This window comes from Octodon degus, unplaced genomic scaffold, assembly GCF_000260255.1.
Source record: "Octodon degus isolate 3935 unplaced genomic scaffold, OctDeg1.0 scaffold00162, whole genome shotgun sequence".
In the NCBI taxonomy this organism is placed as follows: Eukaryota; Metazoa; Chordata; class Mammalia; order Rodentia; family Octodontidae; genus Octodon; species Octodon degus.
The window spans coordinates 3,364,125-3,378,966 of NW_004524738.1; the positions used below are offsets into that span (position 1 = coordinate 3,364,125).

Consider the following 14,842-nt stretch of genomic DNA (forward strand, 5'->3'; position numbering starts at 1 on the left):
CCTGAGTAGTGTTTTCACTGGTCTGCTTTGAGCATTTTCAGTTGTACTAACATGATCTAGTCACATGTGGATCCAGGAGCTGTGGTGCAACATGAGACAAACATACCATCAGGGATGGAGAAGGAAGAAGGGAGAGAAAAGGCTGCATTACTATCTGAATCCCTGTGTTTTGATCGACTATGAACAAGTCTATTGTGGATGACATAGAGGCCCAGAGATGGAGAGGGTGGCTGGTGACTGGCCTCTGGGAGAGATCCAGGCTAAATTGAAACCATTGCTGAAGGCAAGGAGAGACTTGTTTACTTAAAGATACAGTTATAAATACAGAACTAGGGCCTGGGAGATAGCTCAGTGACAAATGCGCCTGCCTGGCAAGCTCAGGGTCCCGAGTTCAATTTCCAGTACTGAGGAAAAAATATAGAACTAGTGGGATGCTGATTGAAATTTTGAATTTATGTAGACAAAATAATGTCCTTTTGGTTGAGAGGTAACATACCTGGAAAACAAGATTGGCATTTTCATGCATTCCGAAAATTTCTGGGTCATCTATTAAAGGTAGATTTTCAATGTAGTCCTTAAAGTCTTGTAGGTTGTCAGCAGAGGGTGCAAAATAGATGCCTGTTATTAAAAACACAACACAAATGTATCTCAAGTGGCCTGGCTTTGTACTGCCCCAGTTGGCATTTCTCAGGCTCATTCAGATGGTGGTTGGGAAGAGATTGCATGTCTAACCCTTCATTGCTCTGTCTAGTTTTGTTACTTTTACTTGAGGTCTTGAACATGAGGTTAGTGTCCAAACCTCGAAAGATGCCTCCTCCTGAAAGTTTAAAGCTCTGAGAGCCAGTGGATACTTTGCTGAAAGTTATGCCTCAGTAAGGGCTCCAGTTTATGCTCATTTATTCCCTAAACAACCACCTTCTTTAACTCCTCAAAAAGCCACACTTGCAAAACACTGAAATTCAGAGTTACTCATTTTTCCCCAGTGATAACAGAATATATGAGGCAGGAAAGAAAATTTTTATACTAACAAACACAACCATTAATTCCCCTCAAAACACTCCTCTTTGCTTCAGAAATGCCTTGCCCCTTATTCTTGCCACTTTCTAAAGCAGTTCTGTACATCCTCTTTTGTGAATGTCTCTTGTTGTGGCTGCTTCAATGTCTTGAACTGCTTCTAAATGTTTACCTTTTAGGGCTATTTTGACCTGAGAAAGAGCCTGAAGTCTGGAGTGCCAGATTTGGTGAATTAAACAGATGAAGACACAGTACAATGTTATGAGCCTGCATTTCTAATGGATGACACATGGTAGCAACATTCACGATATTTTTGATCACATCTCATAAAGACACAAAAGGGGACTTTCAGAACTGATTCACAAAGTGTCAAGAATAATGGAATAAGTGTGTTCAAAATAAGGGCCACTAATGGTAATGCATCTTTTACTTTAATAAATTAAAAAAAATAAACATTCACCATAGTCTTCAATCATCCCTTGTACAATTGCATCTAATCATCTCTTACATCTCGGTGGTAGGGACTTTATGAGCCTATTTTGTGCTGATCAGATTGCTCCCTCTAAGGGGATCAGCACCCAGGATTCTTCAGCTGACTTTGGTCTGACCCATAATAAACTCCTGCCAATTCATAGATCTTTTTTTTTAAATTCCGTTTGCCTCATCAGGAGTTTTCTTTAATTACAGTCAAGATATACCAGACTATAACCTTGAAATGCATTGACACAGCACAGCCAACTTCAGTACAGAAGTAATTCAAAGTGGCTATTGCGTAATATGTGTGCCTCTGCTTTCACCATCAAAGCAGCTTTGAAGGTGTGAAGTGTGGGGTGGATACTGGCTTGTGCAGATCAGACGCAAATGGTAAAGCTGGAGGGAAACTGAAAGGCACTCGCCACGGTGGGTGGGGAAGGGCTTGCGTAACATTCAAGAGTCATTCACCTGATTCAGAATATTTATAATTATCTTCTAAGGTTTCAGGAGAAAAGAATCTTTTCAAGACTGTACGAAGGCATCTCTGGTCCCACGTGTCGGTAACTCTTCCGCCATATGTAATTTCACCTGAGAAGTTTGTATTTTTAAATACATTATTTTTTGCTTTATTAAAAAAATGGTAAGCATACCCCAGTTCTCATAAGCTTATATGCTACTAAAAGTGGAAAGAGCACATCAGCATTTTCTCCTACCACTGCCCCCAAAGAGAATAAAAGCCAATATTTAAAAACTAGAAAGGAGTTAGTATTTGTACTCTTTATCCTAATAGTTTGCTCTTTGGAGTAACAGAAACTAAAGCTGCTGAGTTCTACTTACATATTTATTGCTTCTTCCTGTTCTTTTTCTTCAAAATATTGATTTTGAGTCTTATTTCATCATTAACATCAGAACTCTAGCAAATACACACTTTGCATGAATCAGAGCTTGTGTTAGGGCCAGCGAGTAAAATGGTCAAACCCTACACATACCTTATAAGTGACTGCCATCAGGCTCGGGAGGAACGACAGGCCCAAGTTGAAACAGAATTTGCCTCACAGAAATTGGGGAGAATTAAAATGTATTGGTGCACTATCTCGTTTTCCACAGAGAAGCTACTGTAGGGTGTTTCTTCACCATCCCTAGGTTTTAAGTAGGAAGTAAATGCACTGGAATGATATCTAATGCAGACACGAGTCCTTAGAAAAAGCCCAGATCTATCACTACAGTTCACTGCTGTAGTGTCCCAGGATTTTACCTGCGATGCTGACAGCTGTCAGGGCCATTGTGAAGATTAAACAAGCAGCTGTGTGACATGCTTAAAATAGTACCTGAGTGTAGCAAGATGTATGTAAATTTCCTTTTTATTATTCTTAGGGAAAATATCTTCCCAAATTTCTATGTGTAAATATTTTCATGATGTGCTTTGTCACATATTCTTAATCACAAAGGCACAGAGAGTCTGCAGCAGCACCATTAAACACTGGGGGAGAGGCGCCATCCTGGTATGGCCCGGGGGGGGGATCCAACAGCTTGGCGGTCCTTGGCTGACTGCCCTGGCCTTGTGGGTATACTGACCAGTAATATAAATTAGTGCATCCCAGGGAATCTTTCCTTCTTGGCAGTAGAGGTTGAGATTGAGTAAAGCACATTCCCTGTCACTGTCGTTAAATTCATAGCAAATATTCCAACCAAGGGGTCCAAACTTCTTTCTTTCCTAGAATGGAAAATTAAAATAGTCTGACTTAAAATGTGGTACAATCTCCTATAAAATAATGAAAAGTCAAAGTTTTCTATTAAAGTCTGACACCTCCAGACTTCAAAATCAGTTGACATGAAATTCAACCTCAGCAAGGCTTTCCCCCCAAGGGAAGGGTATCTTCCTCGAGTTCTGGCCTTCCCCATATTTCCAGAAGAAAATTTGCTATTACTGCAAATTCAGCAGATTTGTCAAAAGATTTGTCTTCGAGGTAAAATAAAAATATTTCCCCTTCAAAACAGAGAAAAAGTACACATGGAATCTTTTGACCCTGTAATTGTCCATCTGGTGGAGAGCGGGTTACCTGTCTATTATTTCAAGGAGTTTGTTCATGGTATTTGGTAATGTCGTACATCATGCTGGATACACACTGACTTTTCCATGATGAGACAAAGCAAACAAAACAAAACAGACCAATAACCACAGTCCTTATTTCATGGCATCTCATAGTAAATTTCTCTTCTTATATGTTGTTTCTCTATCCCATTTTATTTTCTTAGTTCTAAACTCATGAAAAAAAAAAAACAAAAAAACAAACAAACAAACAAACAAAAAAAACTCATGGCCATGCCAGAGCTCTGGTCCCAAGTTCTCTCCTCTTGATTTCAAAATTTCACTAAATCTTAAACGACCTCCTTATCCTAGCTGTTTTTTTTTTTTCACAGACCAGAACTCCAGACCCGAAGCTCCTAATTCCAGATCTCTCTGATTTCTTCTAGGCCTTGACCTTTTTGTTTACCCCCTATCTTGCATCTTTAGTCTTTGAGTCTTCCTTTGCTGGTCCTTTCTCTGCAAATCACATCCAGCTGAGAACCAGGAAGCTAATTTAAGGAGACACCACCACGTGGTACTGTACTTGGAGAGTCTGAATTCAAGTACAAGATCACAGGATGGATGCCAGAGAAAGTAGGGAGGCCTGGACCCAGGGGAGGGGACTTCCGGGTGCTGGTGTGGGTGGGTAGAAGCTCATCTTTCAGGAGAAGCTGAAGCTCCAAAAGGGTGGGAGGGAACTGTTAAGGGTGGCAAGGCCACTTAAAGGGACAGGTCAGAGTGAAACTACTACAAGAAAAATAAGCAGGAATTGATAATTGATAAATGTGTAATAATCCTGATGTTAGGTGATTAAGAGTATGAGACCCCTGATTTCAGAATGACAGCCTGGAAGGAAGCAGATCTGGGGAGGCAGGGCTGAGATCAGCTTTATGTTTTTTTTTTTTTTTTTTTTTTTGTTTGTTTGTTTGTTTGTTTTCCATATTTGGTACAGGGTCTCACTATGCAGCTTGGACTTGAGGTGATCCTCCTGTTTTCAGCCTCCCCAGAGCTGGGATAACAAATGTGTGCCACCACGCCTGGACTGGTGCAGCATGTGGTACTGGGGATCGAACCCAGTCCCTGTGCTTGCCTAAGCAGGTGCTTAGTCCACTGAGCTATCTCATTGGCCCTAATTTTATGCTTGTTGTATCGAAGCTACACACTCATCCGGGTGATGGTGCTCTGTGGGCAGATCACATGGGAGTGGGAGCTGTGAGATGCGGAGGCAAAGCATGTAGGAAGATCAGAGGTTGAGGTACACTTATGCGGCGTGATGGAAAAACATGCGAAGTGTTTAAACAACTTACTACAGTAAAAGACACACTGCTGATCATCCCCCGTAATGCACCCACTTCAATCACGCTTGTTCTATCAGTTTTGCTATTTTCTGACTTACTTCTGGAGGTACGTAATTAGTTGTGCTGTGTGGCAGTTTCAGTGTCATCAGTGGATTCAAAATATTCACTTTTCATGGTCTTTTTGACTACAGGGAAGAGCAGAAGTCACATGGTGCCAGATGCAGTGGATTAGGAGGGGAGGACACAGCGGCAGGGCTCGGGAGCCTGCCTCTCCACTAGGTGCACGTGGCGGCGAGATTTACCATCATTTTTTAATTAAACCTTGTAAGGACACCCAGGGAAGAAGACTTTCAGAGCTGCTTCAGAAAATGGCAAGAACAATGGGATAAGAGCATTTGAAGCGAGGGATAGCCTTTAGAGGGATGGAGGCAATGTATCTTTTACTATAATACATTTAAAAAATTGAAATGTTTGTTGGATTTTTTAAATGTATTTAGTACAGGGTCTCACTACGCATATCAGACTCATAGTGATCCTCCTGTTTTCAGCCTTTCAAGTGCTGGGATTACAGGCACACAGTGTCACGCCCAGTCCCAGTCGCTGGCTCAGTGTGCCCTGGGGGTGGGGCTGGCAGGGCACGGCGGGATTGAACCCCGGTCCGTGAGTGTGCCTAAGCAGGCGCTTTAGCCCGCTGAGCTATCTGGCTAGTCCTCTTTGTTGGATATTTTGATTGCCCCTTGCAACTTAGGTTCAGGTGTAGAATCAGGTCCTTAGCATTTCACAGTGTCGTTGGCCGGCTTTCATTTATTTCTTATTTATTTTATTCATAGCACAACACGTTTCCTGGTTGCTGTTAAAGAGCAGAACTGAGTCTACCTGAACAATGGCGTGGAAGAAACAGATGCCAAAGATTATTTGTCTCCATTTTCTTCCAAGTATATTTTCTTCAAAAAATGAAGGTGTCATTTCAGTAAATGCTCGCCTGATGTTTGCACGCAGGCCTTTCGGGGGCTCATTGGTGACCTGCATTGAGACAGAACATATACAACAGTCAGGGTGATTATACAGATTTCTGAGTTTCCGAGTAGCACCCGTGGACCAAAGCCACTGAGAGGATGCACACAGCTGAGTCCCTCCGGCTTTCCCGGCACATGCACACCTGCCTTACATCCTGTCGCCCACTGTCCAAGGCAAGGAGGGCCAGGAGGGGTCCTGAGACCTACAGGTGCTGAACCATCTGTGCACAGACCTCAGGTACTTCCAAGCAGTTTTCTAACCTTGGGCCAGAAATCAGACTAAGACAATTTCCACTGGATTTTTCTGATTTCTTTTTCTTTTTTTTTTTGGCTGAACCGGGGATTGAACTCAGATGCTTGCGTTTGCCAGTCAAGCGCTTATTCTACTGAGCCATCTCCCCGGCCCCTTCCACTGGATTTTTAAGTCATATCAAAATATACTTTGTCTGCTGTGCTGTGGCCGGTCCCAAACTGATGTGTAGGATTTTCGCCTTGACTGTGTGCTGATAGCTGGGATCTAAGCAACTACACTGAGGACAGCAATGTGTAATACAAAAATCATGCTTGAATACTTGTCATCCTGGTCTTCTAAATGTGTGTCATTTCTAATGTCATATCAGTTATAACTATACTCTCTTCAAAATAAATTAAAAACAAGAAAGAAGAAAAACAAGAGGGACAAGAACAAAAATTTAAGGTTTCTGGAAAACAGGCGGTAATATGTCCAATCTTACATAACTATGTCTGTTATTCTGAGCAACAGATTTGAGGACAAAAATAGATAATGTATCAACCACTGTTCATCAACTATTCTTGTTCTGAAAATCTGTAACATATGTATTGTTGCATCTTACCCTGTTTCTGTCATTGTTTCCGAGTTTTGGTCTTGCTTTTGTCTTTTACTTTTCAAAATGAAATAATAAAATGAAATTTAATTAAAAATATATAGGAGCTGGCCAGATAGCTCAGCAGACTGAAGCACCTGCTTAGGTAAAGTGCAAGGTCTGGGGTTTGATCCCTGGCTGCACATGCTGTGCCAGCCCTGCCCCTGGGGTGCACTGAGAGGCGACTAAGTCTGGGCATGGTGGCCTGCGCCTGTAATCCCAGCGCTTGGGAGGCTGAAAACAGGAGGATCACTACGAGTCTGATCTGTGTAGTGAGACCGTGTAGACCCTGAACTAAATAATATATATATATATATATATATATATATATATATCCATGAATGACACAGGAGGGAAGAACTACATTTTGTTTTCACATATTAGGAACTTCTTGTGTTGAAACCCAGCAGCCACATTAGTGGTAAGCCTTCTTATCAAATGCCAAAATGCTCTCTTAATTTGGGAGGGATCTGTTATCATCACTCCGGATGCTTTGACGTTTCTTGTAGACAGGGTCAGAGCTGAAAGAGTTGAATGACCAGCAGGACTAGGCCGTGGGAGGGCGGGCACTGTTTTGAGAAATCGTTTCCTTGATTGCTGTCAGTTGAAAGGACACTGACTTCTGCCCTCCCCCACCCCAGCCACACAGACCTTGCGTATGCAGGGTCCGAGCTCCTTAGGCGAACATACGAGACCAGTCATTTCATATCGCAACCGTGTGCATACGTTACCTTGACAGAATTTTGGAGCACGGTAACAGGAAACGTGCTACTGGGCATGGAGCTCAGAAAGAGCCGGAACGTGTCCTTGATAGTGTTATCTATTTAAAACAGAGACAGAACGACAGAAGTAAATGCTAGTTTGTATTAGCACTTTTTAAAATAAGTTATTCTTGTGTGGAAAGCAAAAGCGCTGTAAACTCTGTCTAAAGACCTACAGGATTTATTTCAAGTATGTGGCAAGCTATTTTAAGATGGGATAGCAAGAGCTGTAAAAACTCCGCATTAGGAAGCTTTGACAGCCTAGAAGATGGCACATTGGGATAAAGAAATAAAGGACAGGTCAATTATTTATTTGTTTGTTTACTTGTGCATGTGTGTGTGTTTTAGGACAGGGCCTACAGGGTCTACAGGATCTCACTGCATAGATCGGACTCATGGTGATCCTCCTGTTCACAGCCTCCCAACTGCTGGGATTACAGCCTATGCCACCACGCCCAGCCTCAATCGCCATCTCAGCGTGCCCCGGGGGCGGGCCGGCAAGGCAGGCCCTGGGATCAAACTCCCAGCCCCTGCGTCTGCCTAAGCAGGTGCTTTAATCTGCTGAGCTCTTTGGCTGGCCCCTCAATGATTAATATTTGATGAGATGTTAAGAAACCTCCCTTTCAAGAAGGGGAAAATTTCATTTGAAAAAGAGGACAGTTACAACTAGTACATGTAGCTCATGCATTTTTTTTTCAAGTTGTCCACTTCAAGGCAAGTCACACGAAAAAGCTCAGAAAGCCTTAGGCAGCAGGGAGGGGGCTCCTTCGGCAGGGATATTACAAGGGGAACTCGGGAAGCAGGGCTACTGGGAGACCCCGTGGAGAGTGCTGACTGTGTAGGTCAATCCGCTTACTTGCTGAGCAGTGGACGGAGAACTTTAAAAAGAGCGAAGTTCCTCTTCGGTTCAAAATATCAAAGTTAGAAAATAAATTATTGTTCCCACCACAGGAAAACACAGGCATGATTTCCACGGCATGGTGCTCATTATTTTGGTACATGTTTTAGGTGCATATTACTTTGTTTCTCAAACCTGCCAGTTGGCTCCTTCCCTAGGCCTTTGCCCCACTGTTCCCTCTGATTACAGTGCTTCTAAATTATTCCAGGGAATGAGAGGCCCTCATTTACTGTCTTGGTCAAAGGTCCTTTTCTCAAAAAGGCCTGTGAAGCCACACCATTTAAAATTGTCACCCTCCTTCCTCCCACTCTGGTCTTTCTGCTCCTCATTACCTTATTCTTTATTTTTTCCAAAGCATTACCACTTTCTATTTTACTATATAAATGACAAGTTTACTAATTTATTCATTGCTGGTTTCTTTCCACTCAGGCAGATATCTATGGTTGTTTTATTTTTATTATTTAAAAAATCTTTTATTTATTTATTTGGTACAGAGTCTCACTACACAGCTCAGACTCGTAATGATCCTCCTGTTTTGGCCTCCCCAGCACTGGGATTACAGGTGTGCACCACCATGTCCAGTTTTGGTGGCTGGCTCAGTGCAGGGCCTGCACGGCATGTGGTACCAGGGACTGAACCCAGGTCCCTGCACTTGCCAGGCAGGTGCTTAGGCTGCTGAGCTATCTCTCCGGCCCTCTATGGTTGTTTTAATTCATTGACATACTCTAAGCACCCTGGACAGTGCAAGGTACGTAGTAGGTTCTAAAGTGGTTACAGAATATGTGGAAGCAGATCAAAGCTGATTTTATGTTTCTTGGTTTGGTAATTTAAATTGATGAGCCAGATTAAATAGAAAAAAATTAAAAATCAGTTCTAATGCAATTCTAGACCACCATAAAAGCAATCAGGCATAGAAGTAAATGGCAAACAGTCTTATGGGCAGATGATTGCATTTATTAAAAAACAAAAACAAAAAACAAAACAAAAAGCAAAAGTGGAAATGGACCAGGTTGAGAGAAGTATCCCTCTTCCCTCCCTGCAAAAAACAAAACAAAACAACAACAAAAAAAAACGCTTTTCCACATCTAATTGTGAAATAATTTTTTCAATTTATTTATTTATTTATTTATTTATTTATTTATTTATTTTGGTCTTTTTTGTTTCTGCCTTTGGTGCCAGGGACTTAACCTCCAGGCTTCAGCATGCTAAGCAGGCTCTCTGCGCTGAGCTAACCCCCCGGCCCCAGCACCAAGCAGCTTAACTTTCATAGACATTACAGGAACTTAGTGTTAGAAGAGACTCTTAGAAGTCATAGTGTATGTCATTCAGCAACGGGGCTCTGTGGTCATTTTATAGGTGGGAAAACTGAGGCCCAGAGAAAAGGCATGGCAAGGGCAGTCCTCAGAAGCGGGTAAACTTTTCCAAGGTCTTAGAGCTTCAAGTCTAGAGAGGTTTTTTTTTTTTTTTTAATTTGATTTCATGTTTTCTTTCTTTCTCTCTTCAGTTTACTATCCAAATCTATTTTAATTTATATTGGTTCAAAGATATCAGAACTCAAATGGCTGGGTTGTAAATGAGTACAGCCAGGGCCAGAGGAGGGTTTTAGCACCCACTGGAAGATTTAGTGAGCTTCAGCCACTAGAACCCCACCAAGGAGTTCAGCTCATGTCCTCAGCCTGTCTAATCTCTTCAAAGAGCTGGCTGTTACAACTTACTTATGTCTAGATGTCCCCCGAGAGCCACCTGTGCTCACAGGTGGGGCTTTTGTAAGGCGATTAGAAAGAACTACTATAAGGAGCGGATTCAACAAGAAACATCAGGTGCCAGGGAGACAGCTCAGTGGTCTAAAACGCCTACTTAGGCAAGCTTCGGCAAGGGGAGGGACCGAGGTTCGATCCCCAGCACCACATGCTGTGCCAGCCCACTCCTCCTCAGGGTGGGCTGAGCCAGACACACACACACACACACACACACACACACAAATAAAAAAGAAAAATTACATTAAGTAGTATTAGCATGACAATGCAATGTGCTTCACGTACTTGGATCTGTGAAAGTTTTAATTAGTTCTTCCATCGCTAACATCCAAGAGACAGCAAGGTGGCAGTTTTGCAAAAAGACCCAGTTTCCCGATTTCATTGCGTCTTTGATCATTTTCTCAGCAATGGGTCCTTGTCCTTGCCCCAGGGAAATTGACTGCACTCTGAATTGAACAACAACAGAAGATTATTTTATATTAAGGGAATGCAGATATTTTGAAAAATGCAAATGAAGTATGAGAAACTCTTGCCTACAATACACAAGCTTTTAATCCTAATTTGGACCAATGTGCACATACTTTTCTTATTCTTAAAAACTATTTTTTTTTGGCAGTGCCGGGGATTGAACTCAGGACCCTGCACTTGCCAGGCAAGTGCTTATTCTACTGAGCTATCTCCCTGGCCCTTAAAAACATTTTTTTTTTTTTTTTTTTTTTTTTTTTTGGCGGAACCAGGGATTGAACTCAGGCCCTTGCGCTTGCCAGGTAAGTGCTTATTCTACTGAGCCATCTCCCCGGCCCCTTAAAAATATTTTTACTGTAACTTACATACAGAAAAGTGCAAGAACTAGACATACTGCTCTATGAATGGTCACAAATAAGCATCTGTGGTTGAGAAGAGAACTTTGCTGACATTCACAGAAATATCACTCCTGACTCTCTCTGACCCAATCATTTTTATTTCCCTTTCCCCTACAGATCAGCTTTGAAAAAAAAAATCTTAAAAACAGGAAAAGTGCACACATACTTGTGTGTGGCTTACTAAAGTCTCTCAGCATGAATGTGCACAGGTTCCACTCTCTGGGCCAAAACATCTATCGTGATTGCATCCTCCCCGTCAGTGTCCATCTGATCCACAAAGGCAAGAACAATATAGAATTCTCACACTGCGGATTAACTTTGGTTGTTTCTGAATTATATTCAATATCAATCCACATGTTGTTAGATTCATGTTATTTGTAGCTTATTCACTTTCATTGCTGTATAATAGTCTAGTGTGTGACTGGACCACAATTTATCCATTCTGTTCTTGATGGTATTATTTCTGGTTGTCGATAACTATACATAATGTTTCCAAAAACAAAACCCTTTCTGGGTATGTGTGTGCTCCATTTTTTATAAGTATATTCACAGAAGTGGAACAGATGCTTGATAGAATATGTATTTATTTAACTTATGTATAATATCAAACTGTTTTCCAAACTAATGTCATTCCGTACATCCACCAGCACATGGGAGTTCCTGTTTCTCCACATTGTGGTAACAAGTGAGGTGGTGGAGCCATCAGGAGCAGTAACTGGAGGGAGCTCCTTAGTCACGGAAGGTGTGCACTTGCGACACCCTACTTTCTTCTTCCATTCTGCATCTTGGCTCATGACATGAGTGCTTTGTTTTGTGCTTGCTCTGCTGTGATGTGCCACCTTTGTAGAGCAAAGATCCAAAGCAATGGGTCATGCAATCTTGGATAGGAATCTCCACAACTATGAGCCAAAATAAGTCTATTCTCTATACATCAGTTAACTTCCTCAGATTTTTGTGTGTGTGTGTGTGTGTGTGTGTGTGTGTGGTACCAGGGATTGAACCCAGGAGCTTGAGCTTGCTAGGGAAGCACTTATTCCATGAGCTATCTCCCCAGCCCCCTTAGATATTTTGTGATACTGATGGGCAGTGCACACACACACACACACACTCACACTCACACTCCTCTTTGGTTTGCTGCTTTGGAGAAGCTTAAGTAATACAAGACCATGAACTCCCAGTGAAGAAATGATGTTACTCATTCTCTGTAAGTCCCACACCAGGGACCAGGCCAGCATCAACACAGGAGACTAAATGGGGAGAGGAGGTTAATAACAGCATTTAAATTGTTCTGGTTTTTTTTTTTTTTTTACATCTGGGTATAGGGAGTCAGCTTCAATCCCTTTATGGTTACTGTTATGGTTTGTGTCTAGTTGTCCCCCCAAAGCCTCGTGAGTCATAGGGAAGACTTCTAGAATTTGTGATTAATTTATAATCCAGTGCTTGGATTATGGTGTGAGTACTACCACATCAAGCCTGGAGTGGATATCCTGAATGCAACATAAGGGAGACAGACTTGCTCTCTGTAGCCATTGTTACTGCTACCCCTCCCTTTCGCTCTTGCTGTTTTGCTGTTTTCTGCCACCATGAACTGTTGCCCTCTCTCATGTGCCACTTTGCATTGGAGCCAGCTGAGTATGGACTGAAACTTCTGCTAACTGAGAGCTAAATAATCCTTTTCTTCCTTAATTTTGGGTGTCGGGTATTTTGTCCAGCGATGAAAGAAAAGTAACTGAAAGAGTTACATTAAAATCATGTGGTTAAATGATATACAACTATTCTCCTTGATTATTATTCTGTAACTCAGTAAGCAATCATTTTTAGTTTAAATGAAGTCACACATGCTTGTATGATTTTTTTTATCTCATTTTAACAACATAGAGCTAAATGTTAATATAGCTTTATTTATTTACTATATGAATGTAAGAATTCATGTTTCACAGGGGAGGACTGAAGGAAAATCATAATCATTGAGAGGCATACAGTATGGCCTTACCGTTCTGCATATCCACTTTCCCTGGCGAACCTCTGAAACGTGCCCATGGGATCTGAGCCTGTGCTCAGGATGAACACCAGAGGGGTGCTATATGACATGTCTTGATACAGGGTAGCCAGGTCCACAGGGGGGGTCTCTATAAACTGTTTTCCAAGATTTTCTATCACAAAGTCTGTAACAGCAAAAACCACCTGCCAGTTGAAAAGAAAAGACATTAAAAATAATATGTTATACATCTCATGGTTTCTCTTATATGAGAAATGCAAATCATAACAAAAAAGCAAAAAAAGATAGATGCTCCTGTATGAGGAACCAAAATTTAAACAGAAGGCAAAATAAAAGACAATAGGAAGTACTGGGGTGGAGCGGGAGGGGATGGAAAGGAGTGAAAAGGCAGCGGAGATGTGTTAGGTGCACGGACCAACTCCACACAGGAATGTAAACATGTACCGCAGACATGTGCTAGTAAAAAACTAGACTAAAGCAAAAAACGTACATTGGATGAGAATCTTTCATAAATGCCTCCTGAATCCCCAGAGCACAAGCCCTTGTACTATACTTATTCTCTCTTGACAGGTATGTTTATACTCAGTAATTTCCTGGATTTATACCGAAATATCTTCTGACAGCCACAACCTTCATGACTTTTTGGAGAAAGATGAACTATTGGCTAAGGAGAAAGTCCCTCGTCACTCTGTCTGCTGTACTTCTTTCTTATCCGCTGTGAATGTGTTCCAGGACCCCAGTGAATGCCTAAAACCACAGACACTAGTAGACCCTACCTATAGTATGTTTTGTATATACATACCTATGAGAAAGTTTAATTTATTAATTAGATATAGTAAGAGAGTAACAATAATAAAATAACACAGCAGAATACCGTAATTAAAGTTGTGTGAATATGGTTTCTCAATATTTTTTTTGGAACTGGGGATTGAACTCAGGCCCTTGTGCTTGCCAGGGAAGCACTTATTCCACTGAGCCATCTCTCTGGCCCCATCAAATATTTCATTGTACTCTACTCCCTACCTCCTTGTGATGATGTCAGATGTCACAAAGCCCATGGGATGAGATGCAGTGAGGAAGCTTCTCAAGCTGGCCCTGGCCATCACCTTGGCCAGACCCTTCAGTGGCCATCTGAGAGGAAGCATTCACGTGCTTACCCACTGAAATGAGGCTGTGTTGTGGTTCATCTTTACCTGGGACATGAGGTACAGTCTCTTTTGAGACATGAAGTATAACCTCACTTTAAAAAGGCCTGATCTAAAAGGAACAGCCATGCAACAACCCCAAGGGGGTTGGGGCTCCATTGTAGCTGTGTCCCTGTATGACTGAGCATAATTCCTTTTAATCTTTATAGCATCAATTTCAACATTTTTATTTAAAAGGATTTTGATTATATGAACTATTTCATTGCTTTTTACTTTGCTAAAAGGTGCTCCTACAGTTTACAATGAATGACAATTTACAAAGCACCACTAATTTGTTTCTTGGAGTTGTTATGCAAATACTAAAATGGTAACACACCCCAGAAATGCATCTGAATTCAGACAGTGAACAAGCATTTCTCTTGCAAATAGACAAATTGTCATTAACATTATATAGAGATCTGGGTTTCAAATGAGTTTTCTTGCAAACTTGGTTACATGTATAATTCCTCACATGTATGAAACAATTTTCTTTATGAAATATTTCAAATATGCAGAACACCAACTTGCATAGAACATATTCTCAAGTTAAGCATCAATTCATCAGTCAAAGCTATGCAGCCAAGTATTTCTGCAGCATTAGGCTGTACTTTCCTTTCTTTCTTCTT

The 14,842-nt window shown here is 41.5% G+C and overlaps 1 protein-coding gene across 1 annotated transcript in view; it reads right to left on the reverse strand.

Moving 5' to 3' along the window:
• Positions 1–14,842, reverse strand: part of Dnah6 (dynein axonemal heavy chain 6) — a 296,200-nt gene that overhangs the window by 17,316 nt on the left and 264,042 nt on the right. Inside the window, exons 65-71 of the mRNA XM_023702951.1 lie at positions 13,027–13,217; positions 10,456–10,616; positions 7,486–7,574; positions 5,731–5,877; positions 3,064–3,202; positions 1,957–2,076; positions 497–618 (exon numbers count right to left, since the gene is read on the reverse strand). Of these exons, the coding sequence (XP_023558719.1) occupies positions 497–618; positions 1,957–2,076; positions 3,064–3,202; positions 5,731–5,877; positions 7,486–7,574; positions 10,456–10,616; positions 13,027–13,217 (969 nt within the window). The remainder of the gene's footprint in view (positions 1–496; positions 619–1,956; positions 2,077–3,063; positions 3,203–5,730; positions 5,878–7,485; positions 7,575–10,455; positions 10,617–13,026; positions 13,218–14,842) is intronic.